The 21,724-nt window shown below is 42.1% G+C and overlaps 1 protein-coding gene across 6 annotated transcripts; it reads left to right on the top strand.

Moving 5' to 3' along the window:
- The first annotated feature begins 267 nt into the window (after positions 1-267).
- On the top strand, positions 268-21,599 carry ADHFE1 (alcohol dehydrogenase iron containing 1). Of its 6 annotated transcripts, XM_087752117.1 has the most exons (15): positions 1,577-1,632; positions 2,103-2,140; positions 4,409-4,452; positions 4,619-4,672; positions 5,774-5,928; positions 6,095-6,291; positions 6,701-6,778; positions 7,922-8,027; positions 9,274-9,426; positions 10,582-10,680; positions 11,638-11,716; positions 11,868-11,964; positions 15,741-15,898; positions 19,653-19,781; positions 21,465-21,599. In XM_087752117.1, the coding sequence occupies exons 1-14, from the start codon at positions 1,577-1,579 to the stop codon at positions 19,734-19,736; spliced, it is 1,398 nt and encodes a 465-aa protein (XP_087608243.1). In that variant the 3' UTR covers positions 19,737-19,781; positions 21,465-21,599. The 6 variants fall into 6 exon arrangements, with proteins under 6 accessions (XP_087608270.1, XP_087608280.1, XP_087608253.1 ...); XM_087752144.1 differs by lacking the exons at positions 1,577-1,632; positions 5,774-5,928; positions 21,465-21,599 and adding exons at positions 268-389; positions 1,156-1,245 and having other exon boundaries at positions 19,653-19,914; XM_087752127.1 differs by lacking the exons at positions 1,577-1,632; positions 21,465-21,599 and adding an exon at positions 1,417-1,480 and having other exon boundaries at positions 19,653-19,914.
- Positions 21,600-21,724: the final 125 nt, after the last annotated feature.

Here is a 21,724-nt window from a genome sequence, read left to right as displayed (position 1 = left end):
TCACGGCTGTGGCCGTGGCTGCAGCATTTCCAGGCAGGACTGGAGCTGAGCAAAGCTGTCTCTTGCTCAGGTAACTGGGACTGGGGGTGGACCACAGCCGTAACTGGTGTTTTGATTGAGTAACCAACCGCTTGCTGGGACACAGATACCAGGGAGGTGGCTGCTGCTCTGTGCTCTGGGCAAGTGGCCTGACGGTGGAGCTCTTGCTCTGTAAGTCAACTTCTGCCGCTCAGCTCTGTGGTATTCCGGTTCGGTTACTAAAGGAACGTGAAAACTTACTGTGAGATTTATTGCAGGGCCTAAGAAATTGTACAGATTTCCCAGAGAGTTCTGTTGATTAATAAAAGAAGCCAAAGCTGGTGACCAGCCATTGAATTCATCAGAAAAAGGTTTGTATTGAACAGCAGGTTAAAACCTAAATTTCTCCCTGTATTAATAGTAATCCATCATTTCATAGAAATAGTTTTGCAGTGTTTTTCTTTACCAAGCGGTTTGAGAGCAGATATTGGAAATGATCTCAGACTTCTGCTTGTTACTTCTTTTGAACTCTGTAGTGCACTTTGAACTCAAGTACAGTTGAAATAAAAAATACAATTTGCTGTCCCAATGTGTGGCTTAGCTACAGGAAGGATGCCGTTCCTGGTAAGAGGGGTAGTAAAACAAGCGTCAGCAATCTCACGTAAATTAAGTTGTCAAAATTTCAAGTCGTAAACTTGTGAGTGGTTAATGATAACATAACATTTTGCTGCAAATGAGCTTTTGGAAAAGCTAGGTGACTCTGTAGCAGTCCCGTTACCTCATTCTGTATCAGGTCAGTAGGATGGCAGCTTGAGCACGACCAAAACGCAAAACCTCGGTCTGTGTAAGGCGGCTGCTGAGGGCGGAAGGGGTACGTACGCCTTGAAGCTGAAGGGGTTTGGGTGGCACCGATGGACTGACTGTAGCGCTCAACCTACGGGCTTTGCGTAAGGGGTGCTCTTTGCCTCTTAAAGGCTTCTCGCCGCCGTGCTGGGCAGCCTGCACCACCGCGGGCTGCTTCGGACTTGCCAGTGGCAGGAATGGGCTCGCGATACCAAGCCTTCGGTGCAAGAAGCTAGGCAAAGCAGGGGCAAAAGGCACTTGCAAACGTGGAGAAAAAGTTGCTTTATGTTCCAGACGTCCGATTTTCCGGCAGTTTCCACAGGGTCCACCTTGTACCCGCTCAGCCGGAGGGCACGGCTGCATTCCCACGCGCGCACGCCCCCGGTGAGTATTTTTATGCTGCTGAGGGCGATACCGGTGAACTTCTAAACCCTAAAACCCTGGGCAGCGTGCGCGTTTCCAGCAGCGCGGCGGTCACCCGGGCAGAGGCGCGGGTGCTGCCGCTTCCTGGCTCTGCCAAGGGGACAGAGGTGTGGGACCCTGGGGCGGGGGCCCGGGCGGGCCGTGGGGGGCTGCGTCGGGACGGCGCCGTGCAAAGTCCTCGGGTTTGGTGAACTCGGTGAGTGGCGGGGGTCGGGAGGCGGGCGGGAGCCCCCGCTGCCCCGGGGGGGAGGCGCTGCCGCTGGCCCGGCCTCGGCCCCTCAGAGCCGCGGCGATGGCGGCTGGGCGGGAGCGGGCCGCCCGCCTCCTGCGGCAGCTGCAGCGGGCGGCGTGAGTGCGGGCGGGCCGGGGCGGCTGCGGGGGCCGCCGGTTTTCCTCCCCTCATCGGCAGGTGCCGGCAGCGGGGCGGGGGGCGAGGCGAGGCCGGGCGGCAGCCGCCTTTTAAACGTGAAAAGCAGCGGCCGCTCCCTAGCAGGGGGTCTCCTGATGCCCCCTCCCTGGCGCTGACCTCCCGCCTCACACGGGCACCCCGCGGGCCGGCCACCGGCACCCGCCCGCCTGCCGCCGTCGGCGGGACCCCAGCTGCCGGCCTGCCGCTCCCCGGGCCCCGGGCTGGGCCGGGGCCTCCTCCCCGGCCGGGGCCTTCTCCCCGGCCAGGCCTCTTGGGGTCGGGCGCGATGAACCGGCGCATACGGGAGGCTTTTAGGCAAGGACAGGTTCGGTTTGCTGCTTTAGTTTTTCCTTTTCACCATGCCTCTTTTTTTTTTTTTTTTTTTTTTTTTTTCCCCCCTTTTAACTAGATGTCGGTGCCCAAGCCATGGCCACACTTATTCCCAAGGTAAGGTTTGATGCGCGTCTCCAAAAATAATCCTGTAGGAGACCACGGCCCTGTAGAGCCATACGGATCAGTGTAACCTGGGCAGAGGGTGCAGGTAACAGGTAGGAAGGAGAAGAGTTTAAAGGACAAGGTAAGCAGTCTGTTATTTTGCAACTGTACAGTGATAGTGGCTATTGTTGGAGAGATTCACTGTTTCCACATAAGCCGCAACTAATGCACCCTGTCCCTCCCTCCCCTTACCGTGAAGCAAGCTGATCAGAAATTTCCTCTGGCTGCTGCTGTCATCACCTGAGCCGTCTCAACTTTAGATCTGCTTTTGAGGGGAAAAAGTACGCATCTGTTGTTACATTAGAAAAGAAACAGGAAGCGATATGGATAAAAAGGAGGTATTCGCTTTGGCTCGGGGAATGTCATCTCCATAGGCTTTTTATACAGTCAGTCACGAGAACGCAGCTCACGTAGGCCTGGCTTGTGGAGTAAGAGCAGGAGAGCTGCACCGAGTGACCGAGTCACCCCGGGAGGAATTTCTGTTTGCACTGACTGTAGGAAGGCTATGGGAGTAGCTATCTGTGTGCTGGCCAGTTTCCAGATCCAATAAAAATTAGTATTTTGGGCCATAATTTCAGCAGTGTGTAATTCTGAGTGCCTTGGTTTCGCATGCTTCAATTAAGACACTTTTTAAAGAATTACCATTTTACATACAGAAAAGCTATATATATATGTTCAGTTATTTGTTTTGCCCAAGACCATCGTGCAGCAAGACAATAGTGCAGCTGAGAAATAGAATCTCATTCTTCTGCTTGTCTGCTTGATGACCTGCTCGGTCAATTCAAACTAAGCCCTTGCTAAAAAGAAGTCTTAGGTAGGAACCCTCTCTGTAAGTTTTAGGCAGTGATTGAGTCTATAATGTAGCAAGATGGTATCAGTTCAGTAAGTCTCTAAATAGTGGGAATCGATTTAACAGTGACTAGCAGAAAAAAAATGTTCGTTGTGTTTCTTGGCAGTGTTCGAGGAAACAGTGCAATTTTTGAACTCGCTGAAATTTTTCCTGAAAGTTAAGTTTGGCTCAAGAATATAACAGCAGGCCATCTATTATACTATCAGAAAGCAAGAGAGTAAACGGCTTGGACATGTTCTTAGCCTGTCAAATTAATGACTGAGAGTACAGCAGACTCAAACTCCAGGAGAGGTCAAACACATACAGCCTGGCAAGAGATGGCAATGAAAGAGCTGATAGCAGCTGGCCTGGGCTTGAATAGAAAGTGCATAAAGGATTTTAATACATCTATCTGCTGCTGTTGTGGGTCAGTGCTTCAGTGCACCCCAGAGTGTCTCTAAGACTCATTATCATGGCGTCACTCATTGGATCGGAATCCAAACCGCATATTTTCAATTAATATAGCAGACAGCAGGCATGACTTCAGCAGGAAGAGCAGAATGACTCATCTCATCTTTTCTTGGAGAAGAATGGGCTGTTTCAGTTGATGCAGTTTGTTTCACTTTGTGGCAAAATCAAGATATGCGAGAAATGGGGAGTTTTGTGGAAATTCATGCAAGAATGACATGGCAGAGAAAGAGTGTGACTGAAATACTATCCTTGTAAATATCTTCTCTACTAAATAAACTTGATAGTGACACACCGATGCTTATTAAAACTCTCTTTATTATTAGCAATGTATGCAGTTTCTTAATTTTCAAGCAAGCAATTCAGTTTCACCTGCAAGTTCAGGACTAGGCAGAAGTAAAAAAGAAGTGTACACGCCTGTCACTACTACTCTCGCACGTACAAAAGATGTTCTCTGTCCGGGTGTGTATGGAGGATGTCTCATGGATTTGTCTTAAAAGTTGTTCTGAAGGTTATCATGTAACCCCTACACATTCATAACACCTCTCAACCTATATGTAGCAGCCTGTAGGCTCTGCAGATAACTCAGTTCTGCTTATTGTGTGCTGGTCTGGTCTTTGCAGACTGCAAACAAGTTCTCATGCAAACTTCCTGCTAACTTACTCAGTTTTTATAGGAAGGAATTAATTCTTAAAGAAGGAAAAAACACTCTTGCTGAATTAAATGAATCAAATTAAGTACATGGTTCATTTAATCTCACAAACAACAAGGGACAAAATGAGTAACTGTTACCCAGACAAGCCAAGGTGACCTGTGCAAATGTATTAGTGATTTTAAAAGCAAAGGAATCTGTCAGCTCTAGTATTGAGATACAGATTGATGTAACTTTGTTCCCTAATTTCACGGTTTCATTTCCGTTCTAGTCCCTGAACGGCCTACCCTGGGAAATACAGACTATGCATTTGAGGTACATTTAATAAAATATATTTGATTTTAAAGTAGTATTTTGTATACTTCCAAATATGGCATTTAACAAATATTTACATTAGTAAATATTTATATTTACTTTGACTGCTTAGGACTAGATGCCATTTCTCCATTTTTCGAGAAAAAATATGTTCTTTTTTTTGTAGATGGCCATTTCGAACATCCGATACGGAGAAGGAGTTACTAAAGAGATTGGCATGGTAAGCTTCTGTAGTGCAAGTCCCATCACTGGGGAAAAGTTGTATTCTAAAGGGCGGCTGGTGCTATCAATGCATTCTATAAGGGAAAGCTTATATATGGTATGTCTGAATTGCCACTGCTTTGCAGTATGTGTAGTCATATATACCAGTGTAAAAAGGTTGGAAAATATTGTTGGGTAAAGAAGAGAAGCACGTTACATCAGCGTTGCTGTGGTATAAGTGAGTACATGAAATGCAGCTTAGCGCATAATTAGATCGCTGCTGATTTGCCAGGATTATGCAACAATATTTTTCTTTGACAGGGAATTTAATCCAAAAAGTTTTGAATCCTGGTGACTCACCAGGATTTTCTCAAGATCACTTTCGTATCTTCCAGTGTTCATTAAAATGAATCAGAGTCTTTCCATTAATTTTCATTTATCATTTTTTCCTCTCTGCTTGGCATTTATGGCATTAACAGTTTTCTTTTTTGTTCGCAAATTTGTAAATTAATATTCAGATAGTAAATGAAGTTAGACAGAACTTCTGTCTTTAGGATTAGTTAGAAATGCGTGTTTTGTATAGCTATTGTGACAATTAATTTAGCAAAGGTTAGGATGTAGCATTATTTTTCTTCTTTTTGCCACCTTATTTTGATTTTTCATCAATAAATTAATATTCAATATTAAATTTTCAAAATTTTAATGCCGTGCTTTGGGATGCAGTTACGGGAGACCTAAGCTGTGGAAAAGCCTTTTTATGTCACATGAATTGTGTAGGAAAAAAATATTTCGAAAAAATCTGTTACATTTTACTCTAGTCTGAAGTGGTTCCACATGGTTTTCACTTGTTCAACATCTTTATCATTAGTTTTCTTCTATCATAAGATCTCAACTATGTAAGTTTGGCAGTTTTATACTTTATGCTGTTTTCTGCATCCTGTGTGTATATGGTTAATCCTCTTTAGCTGAGACTGTTTCAAAAACTTTAGGATAACCACCTATTTCTAGGTTGTGGGCTTTATGATTATTAAATGGTTCAGTTGATTTGGACTACTATTTAAATAGTTCAGTGTATGATTTTATGCCAGTTGTTTATTTTTTAATTTCATTGTTACTGTAGGACCTGCAGAATCTTGGTGCTAGAAGAGTTTGTTTGATGACAGATAAAAACCTTTCCCAACTCCCTCCTGTAAATGCAGTATTGAATTCCTTGGCAAAATATGGTATAAACTTTCAGATGTATGATAATGTCCGGGTGGAACCAACAGACCAAAGGTACTGCTTCTGACAGTGTGCTTCTCGCAGTAGTGCCTAGGCTCTTACAGCATGCCGTACAGCTGTTTGAACACCTCCTTGTGACCTGTGTGCTGGTCTTAACAGTTAGTTTCTCTATGTGCTGTTTTTCTCCTGACTAATTGGAAAGCTTTTCTTGTTTTCCCAGTTTCCTGGATGCCATTACATTTGCTAAAAAGGGAGAGTTTGATGCCTATGTTGCTGTTGGAGGTGGGTCTGTAATAGACACCTGTAAAGCTGCCAACCTGTATGCGTCCAGCCCTGCATCAGACTTCTTGGATTATGTCAATGCTCCTATTGGGAAAGGGAAGCCTGTCACTGTGCCCCTCAAGCCACTTATTGCAGGTAAAGCAGGAGGAGGATGTGTGGAGAGCGAGGGGTAGGAGAAGGGGAGTCGTTTTACACTCTGTATCATATTTCCAGTGAAATCAGTTTACCATGACTGTTTCACCTTCCTTTGGGCTTACCTCTGCCCTAGTTGTATTCAGCAGCAATTTTGCTATTTATTTCAGTGGAAGCAAAATCACAGTTTTTGTCATTATTTTGTCTTGTTTAGCTGAGTTTGACTCCTTTTACTGAGAAAAGAGATCAAAGTGGCAGTTTCTCTTTGACCTGTTGGCTTTGGATCAGGGATACCTCCAAGATTTCCTGGATCCTATATTTTTGGTGGCATTACTATTGAGTTTTTATTTATTTATTTTGCAATATTATATATTACTTGTTATTTGTTGTTATCCCCATTCTTCCTTTTAAGTTCCTACAACATCTGGAACTGGAAGTGAAACCACTGGTGTTGCCATTTTTGACTTCAAAGAACTAAAAGTAAAAACCGGTGAGTTTTTTTTCTGTCTGCTATTCAAGACAATTGCTTTTCCAATGTCTTCATTATTTCCCTGCCTGGAAAGAAAGGGATACTGCATGTCATTTCAGGTGTCATTTTGTTTGATTCAACTGCCATAGGCAAATTTGAAGAACTTAAATGTTTCCTCCTTGAATTAAATTTATAGCATATTAACATAATGAAATACCTATATAATACAGTGGATTATAGTTTGAAGGCAAAACAGGAAACTAAAATCCTTCAAGTTCTTAAATGGCAGAAAATGTTAATTGCAAAGGAAATTTCTACTTACATTCAGGGTCAACCAACTGTTCCTTATTTCCTCTGTATTTTTCTTTCTGCTTTTAAGACTTCTGTTTCTTTGTTGTGTAATTGCAACCAAATGTTCCTTTTCCTGCTTTTTGAAACCTCAGGCCTGAGATGCTGTGCAAGTGAGGGGCACTGTCTTCTTCTGGCCTTTTCATCCCTGGCAAATAAATATTAAGGCTAAAATGTCATCTTAAGCTTCATAGGTGTTTTGAGGTTTTAGTTCTAAACGTGTGGATTTTATATGCCACATAGTCTACAGTACTTGGGACCCAAACGGGTGTGCTAAGGAGCTCTGACCATAGCTCAGAGTTTTCTAGTCTGTATGTAGTCAGTCTGTGCGTGTCTCTATGTCTCTCTCTTTCAAAGCTACATCTGTGCCCCCTTAACCAAAATATGAAGGCATGGTTATTACAGATGCTGAAGACAGCAATTCGCAATAGAAGTTGATTATAGACACAAACCAGTCTTGCCCTCTGATTGTTCACAGAAGATACAAATCGAAGAATAATGTTGTAGATGCCATTCAGCACAGGCATTTTGAAAGTATAGGCTGCTCAGGAGGGTTACAAATGGAGAGAGAACGTTGTCTGCTATAATTCACTTCAGGCAACCGTCTCAAATCTTACAACTCTCTCACAGGGACTTCTTCATCAGTAAGGCTTAGATTCATAGATACTTCTTACTCTCTCTTCTATCTCTTTGCTTTTATCTTCACAGTTTCAAATCGTTTCCCCTCATTATTGTTATGTTTTGAACCTTAAGCTTGTCTTGTCCCATTTTGTTGCAAAAAGTCTTTAACTCCTTTTCCTCACTTACATATTGCAGGTATCGCTTCAAGAGCCATTAAGCCAACATTAGGCATCATTGATCCTTTACACACACTGTCTATGCCTGAGCGAATAGTGGCCAACAGTGGCTTTGATGTGCTTTGGTGAGTTTTCTGTGTAGGCTGCTACTTGAATTTATTACAATTTTGTATTTTTACCGTGATTGTAGAAAAAAATACATTTTAGGAGCAGAAAAGAATGATCTTTTTTCTCCCTTTCCTGTTCTTGTTAAGATGGTCTCTGTTATACTTTCCTCTTACTTAATTTCACTACCTCCCTCAGAACGTATGGAAGCAAATCATTCATTTGCAGAAATTTTAATGTTTTTGCAGTGCACTGGAGAAACTGTTTGCTTCCAGGATGGTTGTTGTCAGGCAAAAGAGTCCAGGTGTCCCTTTTTAAGAGATCATGTAGATGATTAATCACAACTGCGACAGCATTGAGCATCTCACAGTCATGGTAGGGAATAGAGAACAAGGATTTTCTAATAAAAGCCACAATGTGTAAACAAAAATTTGTCAAGGCTTGTGGGATGCTGGCAGGTCTTAGCCCAATTATGACCATCTTCAGAACCTCTCTCATAATGTGCTTTTCACTTGACACACGATTTTTTTCATCTTAAACCTACAGCTTTTAACTGCACAAAATGCATGGAAGTTTCTGTTTAGAGGGCCAGAGCTTACCTTGCTTCTGGGTGCTGTGTATATTAAAGTAATAGATGTATAATGAAACTGTGTGATTTCTGAAGCTTGGTGAAGTATCCTGAACTACAACGGCTGTAATGGAATCGAGGCATTCGTGTATAAATGAAAATGGTTTGTCTGTAGCTTTGTACATCTAAATGTCGCAATGTAGGCAGTGCCCCCTCTTTATGTAGCCAGATTCATGAGTATCCGGGAGATGAGACTGTTGGCAGTTCCACTTAGCTTAAATATCATACTCCTAATTTTTTAAAGGTCAATACTTTTAAAAGAAAGGTAGCTTCCAGTGCTTCCAGCGCTAAAGCCTCTTTTCCTACGGAAAGGAAACACACCCACTGCAGATGCACAGTGCTCTTCGGTGAAAAGCATTACACCATGCCAGATGCCAGTTGATCCAGCCTAACTTTAAGCATGGTGTGAGCTGATAGATTGTGACTGTGTTTGGATTGCTTTCTCTGTGTCTGTTGGAGAGCGAAGCACTATGGAGGTGCCCACCCAGCATTTTCCCAGTTGTTTATGAGATTGTATTTCTATTTTTGGCAGCTGTTAAACACCAGAAGTAAATAAAAGAACCTGCATTCAAAGGGCGGCAGGGCAGTAAAATGGAGCTCTCCCACTTAAATAATTCATTTTTTAACCTTTCTTTTAGCCATGCTCTAGAATCGTACACCGCTCTTCCTTACAACAGGCGCAGTCCCTGCCCTTCAAATCCAATCAACCGACCAGCTTACCAAGGCAGCAACCCCATCAGTGATGTCTGGGCTCTTCATGCTCTGCGCATTGTGGCTAAATATTTGAAAAGGTAATACATTTAACAGCCACCCCCCTTGCAGTATGTTCTGTCTTCAGTGCCCAAAAAGGGACACTTAGAAGAAATTTAATTTTAGGCTAAAATAAGGCAAACTACTACATTAAACCTTCATTTTCTACCCTGGATTTCTCTTAAATAAAGCAAGAAGTTTTTCAAATAAACTTGAAAGTAAAATTAGGGTTACTAGGTTGTCTTGAGGAGGTAGCTTTTTAATGCCTCTGTGAATCTATTTTAGGAGTCCTCAGTTAAAGGTATTTCAAGCTGCTCAGTAAATATGCGAGGAGCATTCACATATTTTTTCAAGAATTCTCTTTCTATTACAGTATAAGGGGAATATGTAACACACTGAACGAAATAACTGCTGATGTAATTTCTGTGACCTTCAGTGTAAATTAAGATACTTATGCATCCATCAAGAAAGTAACCACATGTACTTACAAATGTGCAAAATTATGCATTTACTGAAAACTAGTTCATACTTAGAAGACTTTTAATTTAGATTAAGTATTGACTTAACTGGGAGTTAGTTTTGATCCCTACCAATAAGGTTTTAACCTGTATACAGCTTTTGTATACCATGTGCACTTCTATTAAAGATCAACGTGGGTTTTTTTTTTGTAAAAGACTTTTTTACAGTACCTATCTAGTCAAAGTAGTTGTTTATTGTTCCTGTGGAATCTATTCATGAGACTTTTTCTCCATGTTGTCAAACTACACAAGCAGTCGGATGCGTAGGAAGGCAAGGAACCCTGTCCTCTTCCCGCACAGATGGTGGGGTCTAGACCACCACCTAATGAGACGGTGAGAAAGCTGGGGTGATCTTGGAGCCGTACATAGGATTGTCAAAGCTCCTAAGTAGAATTGTTGAAACCACCACTGAGGTGAATATGGCTAAATTCACTCTATTTACTCAGTTTTTAGAAAAGTGAAAGGAAACTTGCCCTTCGCTGAACCAGTTTGATCTACTTACTGATCCAGAAGCAGGATTGTTCTCTGACTGAAGTGTGAATTGGTCCTATTTCCAGCGTTTTCATCTCAGCTTATCTTAGAGGTTTCTGTCGATAAAGCAGCCCTCTCTCGCTTCTCCATCCTGAATTACCAATCCGTTTGTGAATTCACTGGTACCATTGTCTCCATGGTGCACAGAGCCATCAGAAACCCTGAAGACCGTGAAGCAAGAGCCAACATGCACCTAGCAAGTGCTTTTGCTGGTATTGGCTTTGGCAATGCTGGTGTTCATCTCTGGTGAGTACAGAAAAATGTTAACCCCATCCGAGCTCAGCTTCTAGCTAGTGTTTGTTTCAGAGAGTCAAAGACATCACTGCCTTTGTTGCTGAATATATAATAAGACATTGTAGCATGGCCTGTGATGCAGGGGGAGCCATGTGTTGTGAGAAATTGATGGGCTCTTGGCATTTTTGTGAATGAGGATTGTGTATTCTGGCATGTGATACTCAAATCCAATCACGTGAAAATTACGAAACATGGCCTTCTTTACCTTCTTTGATAGTAAAAACCATAGTTAGGGGAAAAAAAAAACATCAATGGCATTTAAAATGTTGATTTTCATGCCAGCTGTTCTGCAGTGAGACAGCAATGAGGTAATTTTGTGCCATTCCTGAACTGATGCAATTGTCTGTAAGTTTGTCTGTGGGGTAGGCATTTAGCAGGCCGAAATGAGCTGTAATTGATATTGCAAGGCAATGTAGTTTTCTATGGGTGAAAATCTCAGAGAAGCAAAGCCTGAGCCTGAATTGTGCGGAGAAGTTATTAGCAGTCATTCTCTTCAGAGACCTTCCTTTCATTCCTTTTGTTTGAGCAAATCCACTCTTTAATTATACTTCAAAATTAATGTTTATTTTTCTCAGGCAGTGTGATCAGGTAGGGATGCTGATTATACTATTTTTGGCGTATCTGTATTACTGTAGTAACTGAACATCTCTCAGTCCAGTCAGTGGAGTAATATAAGTTCACACTCACAAAGTAAGGAGGTGCTGGCTTTGACAGCTAGGTCCCTAAGGTGCGGAAGGGTGAGGGTTGTCTGTACCTAATATCCATACCATATCTGTACCTAAATACCTTTTGAGTACCTGTACCTAAGGGACTTGCATACAGAAGACTGACCGCACAAGGGACTAAACACAAGTTTTCCAAATACCAGGAGAGCTGCCCTAACGACTTTCTCTCTGCTCTCTATTCCAGCCATGGAATGTCTTACCCTATTTCTGGTTTGGTGAAAACTTATAAACCAAAGGATTATAATGTGGATCACTCTTTAGTGGTAAAACTTGGTTTATCTTTGTTTTCATATTATACATTTAAATTCTCTGTTATCTCACATTAATAAGCATTAAAGCACATTCAAGTTGAAAGTACATGTCCTGTTAATGTGATTTTATTCTTTTTTCTTCCTTTTTTTCTTTTCGCCCCAGCCACATGGCCTTTCTGTGGTGCTGACATCCCCAGCAGTGTTTGCTTTCACTGCACAGATACATCCTGAGCGGCACTTGGAAGCTGCAGAGATACTAGGTAGGAATCTCTATGGATACAAATTACTCATACAAATGGAATTCTTTCCAGAATGTCTTTTTGGGAGGGAAAAAAAAAATGTGTACAAGCAATTGTAGTTAGTTGTTGCAGAGGTTTTAAGTTTAAAAAACAAGATTCTGGAGTCCGAGTTACACATAATGCAAACTTAGGTAGAATAATGCTAAATTTTGATAATGGATGATGTAGTTAGAGAAGCAAGCTGGAGAAATCTGCTTCTTGGCTAGAAAACTGGACAGCTGAAATTGGCTGTAGATCTGTTACGAATCAGGAGAGAGTAGCTGTGATTGGCATGCTGTTGGTGCTTTATGCAGAGTAGTTACTTTAGAGTAGATACCATAAAACAAACCAGTACTTGGGTGCATCTGTTAGCTAAAAGGAAGCATTTTGCCTAACAAAATTCCTGCTGTGGCAATGAATTAGGACAGAGCGATGTTCCGAATCACTCCTGCTCTTTTTCAGTGGCACGCAACTGTGGGTTTCAGTCTTTCTAATGTAGGCCTAAACTTGTTTGTAGGTGTTGGAATTTCTCAGTGGCCAATGTCAAGGGAAAGCATGGAGTAGCTATTCTGTGGACACATCTGTGATGGCTCATAAGTGAGTTAATGAACAAAGTGGCCTTTTCTGCTTCTTAGCAGAATAAAAGTAAATGCTGTAAGCTGACAGCTCATTTAAAGATTATCTTTTCCTACAGTGCTTTGTTATCTGTGCAACCCATCACCAGAAGGTGTCCTAGAGAAAGGATACCTCTTCGTTGCACCCCAGCATGACTGTGTGTAATAAACTAGCTTTCAGTGATGTAATCTTGGAGCTGTTAGCAGTCTGGCTGTGACAGCATGGCTCTGCGGTGGGCTGATGTATTTATATATAAGGTCAGGTTTTTTGTTTGCACTAGACTCTGTTGTAGCTAAACTGCTGCTAATACCCATGCTTGCTAATGAGCAATCACAGTCACATGCACAGCAGTGTAGAGAGTAGAGAGAAAGTGGTTAGGGCAACTCTCCCGGTATTTGGAAAATTTGTGTTCAGTCCCTTGTATGGTCAGCCTTCTCTATGTGTTACAGATGAGTGGTTAGGTCGCTTAAAGATGCACCACCACAGTATGCAAGTCACAGCAATCCAGTCACATGTATGACTTCCTTGTATAAGTAATCTGAAAGCATTGTGGGTTTCGAAGAAGAGTGGGACTTCTATATAGACAATGAAAATATCACAGTATTTTAAAGAGGATGTAAAACAACATGGTCAGAAAAAATACATTGGGGGAAAATTCCATTTATTTTATAAATGTTGGCTATGAGGTTTGTTCAGCCTTCCTGTGAGGTATGCAGTCCTGCCTATGGTCAAAACCAGAACATAAAACCTAGTTGGAATCATATACTAAGCTGCAAAATGTCTGTGTTCCTGCAGCAATAACATACAACTCAAAGTAGACTAAGAAAATATTTCTGGATAACTGGCCAGCACTGCATATCAGAGAAATTGACTGTGGCTCCTTGATTTTAAAACAGGTGGTTAAAAAGCCGTTCTTTTAGGTTTTGTGGTATCAACTGCTGCCATAAATTCTGTCTATAAAAGCTCTGTCATGGTTTAATCCCAGCTGGCAACTGAGCACCACACAGCCACTTGCTTGCTCACTCCCCCCACAGTGGGATGGGGGAAAGAATAGGAAGAGTAAAAGTGAAAAAAACTCATGGGTTGAGATAAGAACTGTGTAATAATTGAAATATAATAATAATAATAACAACAACAACAACAACAACAAAAATAATGGAAAAAGAATATACAAAGCAAGTGAGGCACAATGGAATTGCTCACCACCTGCTGACTGATGCCCAGCCCGTCCCCGAGCAGCAATCACTGTCCTTCGGCCAACTCCCCCCAGTTTATATACTGAGCATGACATCATATGGTATGGAATAGCCCTTTGGCCAGTCTGGGTCAGCTGTCCTGGCTGTGCCCTCTCCCAGCTTCCTCTGCACCTCCTCTCTGGCAGAGTATGGGAAGCTGAAAAGTCCTTGACTTCGTGTAACAGCAACTAAAACATCAGTGTGCTATCACATTATTCTCATGCTAAATCCAAAACACAGCACTATACCAGCTACTAGGAAGAAAATTAACTCTATCCCAGCCAAAACCAGGACACTGTTAATTTTCTCAAAAGAAATGTAAACTATGTTATTGTCTGACTGGCTGTAAAGGGACTTTGCCGAAACCATGTCACGTGGAATTGCATTTGTTAATTCCCACCTGGGGTGTTTGCTTCTGATTCCAGTCCAGAGTCCAACCGACTACAGTAGCTGATTCAAATCTGTCATGTTGCCAAATGCAATGACTAAGAAGGTATTTTATGACATGGAGCAGATTACTAAATAGTTATGTTGTGTGTATCTACAGCTGTGAATTTGGGTACAGCCAGAAAAAGCTTAATACCTCCCTGGGTGGATTCTTAAACAGTTGAAATAGGTGTGCATGTGGCCAGAAATTTTCTAAATGCAATCAAAGACTGATGTATCCTTTAGGTTGAGCAAAAAAGTACTAGAACTATAGCAGTATTTTCAAACTGCCCTTCACATTTACTGTCCTTTTTTTCCCTCCTCACTTTCCCTTTTACTTTACAATCTGAAGATACTGGATTTACGTCCCAGTTAGTTGTCCACAGCAAAACCCAGGGTAAACTCAGACTGCATGGCATAATCCCAATAGCATAAGACTTCGTACAAGACTCTGTCATACCTTATTTATCAATTTTTCCCATTCTCTACAACAGTACTGCCAGTCTTACTACCCGAATGCCTGAGCTCCTCGAATGAGCATGTTGGTCTCCTGTTCACTTAGCCCCCTTTGAATGTTACACTGAACTGTGTGAGGATCACAGAAAATATTTTTACTGTAGCTATGTTGTGCTCACAGTCATCTCTCAGTATGGCACTTGGACCTAACATAGTTCTGGTGTAACATCATGGAGGTTACACAGAGAACAAATATAGCTCAGCTTACTTTGAAAAGAAATCGTATGGAGGAATGTCTATCTGGACATGTTTTTATTATTACTTTTAAATAAGTCCTGACCATTCACTGAAGGAGGGGAAGCAAGCTATTGTGTAAGAAATATTGTTAATTTTATATTGATGCTTTCATTACTGTTCAGTAGGTGTTTCAAAGATGCCAGTTCCTCCTCTTCAGTTCTACGTTATCCTACGCAAGTCAGCACATAGTCTAATAGCATTAAGTTTAGGATTTACTTAACCCCTTGAACACTGCCCTGTCGTCTCCTGTGTTTCTCAGCCTACATGCTCTAGTCCTCTCTTTGAATGTGTAATTGAACAGAATAGTCAGTGGTTTCCATCTCCTCTAGATGTCAGCAAACTCAAGGCCTTAAAGTTAGCGTTTGGCACAATGTTCATAAAAATAAATACCACTGACGTTCATGCCTTAGCTTCTTTCCTCCCAGCAGTTAGTCAGACCGAAAAGTGCTTCTCCCTGTAAGCGCAGAGGGAAAGGAAGTTAACCTCATATGGCAGTTAGTCTTTCTGGCAGCAGTTACCTGCTTCTCCTGATCTTGTTTTATTTCACCCTTTACAAACTATTCCAACTATAAAATGAAAAGTGATTCCTCTTTTTACTTCGTGTTGCTTTTAGGGCAGTGACTGTTATGTATGGATATGTATTCAGCTGATATTATGATTAAATTAAGTCCAGAACAGGCTTCCTCCTCTCTCTCTACCCTACAGTCAAGGCATTATGTCTTATTTTAGGAGCTGACATCCGCACTGCCAGAATCAAAGATGCGGGGTTTATTTTGGCAGACACGCTCCGGAAATTCCTGTTTGATCTGAATGTTGATGATGGCTTAGCTGCAATTGGTTATTCTAAAGCAGACATCCCCGCATTAGTCAAAGGCACTCTGCCTCAGGTAAGACAGAAAGCAAAACAGTTTTTCTTGTCAAATAAAAAGAGCAGATATTTGAAAAAATCAGAAGTGTTTCTTTTCAAGCAAATGTTATTTCTAGTCCTACATGAAAACAATTAAAATGGAGAAAATTATGGATAGTCAACTGTATTTTGTTTCTCTGCACAGTTTAGTTTTTTCAGTGAGATGGAGTGCATGCTGCAGTCTGGTCTTCACATGGATTCAGAAAGAATGGCTAGGTGTTTGTTTTCCGTTTGGTTTTTTTTTTCTGTCACATTTTTAAAAAAGAGGATGTTTTTCATAGACCTTTGGTTTTTGTAGAAGATACTGCTTTATCATAACTCTCTCTGTTAATTATGTATGCAGGATGGGTTATAGATAAAGCCTTAATACCAAATGCTATCTGGTAAGAATGATCGAGCTCACTTTGCATTAAACTTTTCCATATTGAGAAGTTGCACTTTTCTTCCCAGATGGCTTTTTTGTTCCAGTGACCCCCATCAGAATTTGAAATAAGGTCCCCTGGGATGATATAGATTAAACTTGTAATACCCTTTATTGTTTCAGTGCTCACAAAGACACGGCAAAAAGCAACACACCACTCCAAAAGCAAAATCCGGCATCTTCCTTGTAAAAAGACAGTTTGATTCATATGCTATGGACTGTTCTGTCCACTTAGGATTTATTTCTAACAAGTAGCAAGGGAAATAAACACTACAGAGAAAATGAAAATTTTGAAGGCTGAAAGGTTATTCACTTTTTACAGCAGTTCCTCTTACCATGTCTAGTGCTTCTCATTCATAAAGAAGCAACTTATAACAGAACGTAAATACTAATATTCCTATTTTGTACCTGAGAGAATGACACAAAGGTACAACTACTTAGGATCACACACAACAGAGCAGTGGTAAAGCCAGGAAGAAAACTAAGGTCCCTGAGCACCCATCCAATAGGTTATGCATGTAAATTGTTACGGGGCGTTTTGGAGGTTTGTTTTGATAAATATGTTCCTTTAAAACAATTGGGTTTGGGTCATCAGAAGCACAACATCTGACTGAAGGCATGTTTTGCATAGCTGGGGGAGGAGGAAGGTTCTTCACCAAAAGATGTTGAAGCTGTTTTTTGTTTGTTTGTTAGCTTAGCTCAAATTGACTTTTAATTCATTTATTGTCATCTCACGGCATTGATGATTAATTGTATTGTGTAAATGAGATAACCTAATAGTTTCTCAAACCTCATTTTTGTATATGAGATGTAGCACGATGAAAATGTGTTAGTGTTCCTTAATAGTCCATTATTACCCACAGAGGTAGTCCATACAGTTTAATTTTTAGTTGTTTTGTTTTTTTTTTTTCATCTTGCAGTAGGTTTTCTTTGGAATACAGCACTGACCCATTCACATCGACAAGGCAGAGTGGTACAGTGGTGACAGCACTAATAAGCGTGCGGGGTGTATTCCACACTGTGAAGCGCAGGCTGCAGGAAAACAAAACCTAATCTAATCTGCCAGGGTTTGGGGTGGGAGCTCTGCTGGGACAAACATTTATACTCGAAGTTAAAACAGAATTTTATTTTCCTTTCTAAGTGAGTCTATTGAAATTGATCCTATTTACAGACAGCAGTGAGTCTAGCAAGGAAGATGCTGTCCCAAGGTCTAAGGTGGCCAGCCCTGTGATGGTGTTTGAGGGGAGATGGGGAGGGCTGAAAATGAGAGCTGGTGGAAGGGCTGTTCTCTAGCCCACTCACCCCCTGCAGAGATCCCTGAGGCAGCTACACTGGGGCTGAACCACTGATGAGCCAGGAGTTGCTCATTTTTGGCACTATACCAGAGTGCACTGAGTCAGACTGGGTGAGCTGGGGCCTTGCTGTCTGGGTACCAGCAAATACCAGCAGGCTTGTGCCGAGGGAGCACTGGTGCCTCTGTGTCGAGGCGTACAGGAGGAGCATCCATTTGCAGCCTTCTGTCGATATAGCTGGGAAATGCTACAGCCTGTCAGGGTGATCGTCTCCTGTCACCCTGTGTGACTTTACAGATAACTCTGGCCATCTTGGTGCACAGGGCTGCAAAACTGTAATTTGGCCCAGAGTGTCCTAATACGAGCCTGATGAATTTACTGAGTACTTGAGCACCGAGTTGTTCTATTTTGCATATTTTGAGTCTGAAAAAAACCAACATACTTTTGCCCTAGTGATGTTTGAATTTTCCGTTTGGTTTCAAAACTGCATAGAAGAATCTTAGCCTGTTCTTTGGCTGGATCTGTGTGCATAGCAGCGCTGGTCAGGGATGGGGAAAGAGGCATCCTTGGATTGCTACTGCTGCACCAGCAAAGCTTCTCGTCGAGGTAGAGTTACGCACACAAAGCTGCACTTTTCAGACTCATCACAAGCCATGCTAACCGTGCTGACCGTGATTATGAACTGTGAATATCTCACAGCTGACTTCCTCACCACGCTAGACCAACCTTTCACATTAAATTCACAGTGCAGCGGCCTCTTTTGCTGTGTAACCACATCCAGCCTGTCCACAAATTGCAGCCCCGTGGGTTGAGAGGGAAGTGGAGCGGCTGCAGCGTTGCGCTGCAGCATTGCGCTGCGGCATTGCGCTGCGGCGGCGGTGTGTGCTCCGCTCGGGAGGCTGTCCGAGCTGAGCCTCCCCCCAAGGCAGGGGGGCTGGAGGAGCCCCTTCCCCGGCATCCCACTTGGTGCATCAGGCAAGGCCCCTAGCAAACGACATCCACCGTCTCATGTGTGAAAAAGGGGGGGGAAATTTAGAGCTTTTGCTGGGACAGCCTCTTCCACGAGGGAGATGTTGAAACAGGTGGTAACAGAAGAAACTCCATCTTGCCAAAATACACCGCATTCATCTAAAGATAACGCGTTCCTAGTGTAGGCCTGGCCTCTGTCTTTGCAGATGTTTGTAACTCTCCCCAATCTTTCCATAAATGTTAAAATCATTGATTGTTGAAAGCATAAAAGTACTGATCGTAACCAGTACACTAATGTTAGGCCCTTTCAGCTGCGTGTTTCTGCAGTAACTGAATACCTGCGCTAATAGAGCTCCACCTCCTCGGTGGCGTGGGGCTTTTCTGAATTGCCATCCCTGCCTTTGTGGTTATTTTGTCAAGCAGGACAGTGAAGCATATACCTGAGTTTCATTTCAGTTGGTGGGACTTCAGCAGCTGAAAATTCTGTTGAATCACCATCCAAATGAAGACCAACCGCAACTATTTTGTATTCTGATTCCAAAGTGTCAGGCTAGCTGTTCAGCAGTTTCACTACCATCCCTTGCTGTGCCTCTTTTTCAGAGTCTGAGTTGCAAGCGCTGCTTAGTCTCCCCATCTATGGCAGTTCCTGGGCTTTGAGACATGTTTTCTTTTGAACATCTTGGTCCCTAAAAATTGGCCTCCTAGTTGCAATGCTGACAAATGAATTTTAAAATGAACTGTATTCCCAGGATACTACCCACCACTGTACTGACATCTGTGACTGACAAGACCTGTGTTTGAAGTACTTGACTTTGCAGCTGAACTGCATTTTAATCTTGCTTCCGTGTATTTAATTATAGGCAATTTAAACTAATATATTCTTGAAAGTACTGTACAGTTGATGATGCTTCAACCTTAATTACTTGATTACTTATTTGCAAAGCCTTGTTATTCTCTGTGAAGGACGTTAGTACAAAGGCACATAGTTCAGCTACTGTTTGGTTAATTTTATTGGCAACCTTCTATAATCCAGTTTTTCTTTAATCTTGCAGGAGAGAGTGACTAAACTATCACCACGTCCCCAAACAGAAGAAGACTTATCTGCCCTCTTTGAGGCTTCCATGAAGCTTTATTAGCTTAAACATTTTGTTCCAAAAAGCGTGCTCTATTCTAACACAAAGGTAATTTGTTATAGATATGGGGCTGAATTTGTTTAGAGAATGGAAGAACTTGTGTGTCTTTGACTTCTGTTCCATTGTACACTGCCAAAAGGTCAAGTAATTCATCTTTAAGTAAATAGTGCTCTGAAGTGAAGGCTTGACTGTGGTTTTTTTTCTTGCTGAGTAGTCAGTGCTATTAACTTGCATAAAAGTTGCAGCAGACTTCTCGCTTTACTGAAGGCTTTTTTGTGCTTTAGAGGTGGTCAAAGGTGGAAACGTGTTTTAAGGGATATTCCAAAATATTTCACACATTATGGTTTTTATTAAAATTGTCTGTGATTTTGTTTTAAAAAGTCATGCTATTTAAGAAATAATTGGGGGTATTTTTAAATAGGGGAGGGGAGTAACCTTGTGGAAAATGTGAGCTTGCTGTATTCTGTTCCACTTTATCATCTTTTTACCATCTGGCTTCGCTAAAAAGGCTGTTGAACTGGGGTACTTTTTGTTGTTTGGTTAAGAAAAAACCTGAACACTTCATACATGTTTGGAAAAGGCTTCCTGAAAGTTTGCTTTGGGTTAAAATTTTTACATGTATTGTCAGATACTTATCTTCCCTTTTAAGATCTATATGAGGTGTTCATAGGAGGAGCAAAACCAGAGTAGAGCATGGTCACACACTCAACAGGAACCACGTAACAGCAAGACATCATCCATCATGGTCATATTGTCTCTGGAGGCAACAGCTCCCTTTTCCTGCTGCGTTCTGTGGCAAGAAGCTATATCAACTGTATCTTGCTTCTCTGTGAAGCAATTGCTTTTGCTGAGCTCCTGCAGGTGCTGTCACTCAGAGCGCAGCCACCAGCGTAAGGAAGTGGCAGTGTGCTGTGGTTCAATATTAAAAAGTGGTGGTGTAGCATATGGCTGCACAGTGCCCCGCTGGGAGCGCTGGTTAAACATGGGAATGAGTGTGCACGTTCAGAGCAGTTAACCAGCTGGTTGACTGTCAACTGAGAAAGGGAAGTGGGAAAGGGGGAAATGAAACCAAAATTTTAATACTATTTTTCTTTTTTTAAAAAGTGCACATGGTTGTGTGTACAGTTCATTTAAATCAGATTCTGCTTCATGCCGGACCCTTTCAGCATCTGATTCATGCAGCTACCACAGCCCAAGACAAATGCAAGAAGAACCCCATAACCTCTGGTGTGCTTATTCCTTTCTGCTAGGGAGGGAGCACTTTTCAGTCATCCTGTTGAAGTAGAAGGCTCTATACTTACACCTTTGCGTTCTTGTGTTGGTCTGATAAAGCTAGTGCTATCCTAGAATCTGAGGATGTGTACTGGATATTGACATTGGATCTGTTTTAACGCTCAGTTAAAACAGGTGGGTGAATACCGGTTGAAGACTGGAGATTTTCTTCTTAACCACGGAATGGGTTTGGTGGCCGTAAGGACTGTACTGCCAGTATGCCTCGGCCTGTGCTGGGACACACATTTGATTACCATGTCCTTCTGAATCTTGTCCTCTGCTGAAATTGCCCACAAGAACCTCTGTCACGAAGGCTGATGCTGTAATAGCAAGGGGCAAGGGATTCACGTTATTGTATTGTGCAAAGCTGCCGTGTTTGAAAAAAAAAAACTTTTTGTCACGCTCTTTTGTATATAATCTTTTGTCCTGTTTCATCTTTCTACTCCTGTCTTTCTCCAGGCTGTGGTAGCAGTACAGAGTCCTGAAGAGAGAATCTTTTTTCCAGGAGCCTAATTCATGGCAGCCATGCTGTGTTTGGGAGGAATACACTTTCTGGGGAACTGAACAGCACATGGGTTTCATCACTGCAGCGGAGCACTTTGATGGGCTATTTAGGAATGTAGAGTATTTCCTTCCAGCACACTTTTTATTTGCCATTTATGCCAGTATGGCAGTTATTAGCAGGCTGCGTTTTCAACTGACAGAACCTTGCACTTAAC

This window comes from Nipponia nippon, unplaced genomic scaffold, assembly GCF_047370975.1.
Source record: "Nipponia nippon isolate SJK-2023a ecotype South Korea unplaced genomic scaffold, ASM4737097v1 scaffold_1, whole genome shotgun sequence".
Taxonomy (NCBI): domain Eukaryota; kingdom Metazoa; phylum Chordata; class Aves; order Pelecaniformes; family Threskiornithidae; genus Nipponia; species Nipponia nippon.
Note: the sequence above shows the minus strand (reverse complement) of the source record. Positions and strands in the feature narration are given on the sequence as shown.

Coding starts and splice junctions, on each gene's coding strand:
- ADHFE1 (XM_087752117.1), top strand. CDS start 1,577: ATGGCGGCTGGGCGGGAGCGGGCCGCCCGCCTCCTGCGGCAGCTGCAG. Junction 1,633..2,102: donor CGGCAGCTGCAGCGGGCGGC/GTGAGTGCGGGC, acceptor CCTTTTAACTAG/ATGTCGGTGCCCAAGCCATG. Junction 5,929..6,094: donor GTGGAACCAACAGACCAAAG/GTACTGCTTCTG, acceptor TTGTTTTCCCAG/TTTCCTGGATGCCATTACAT.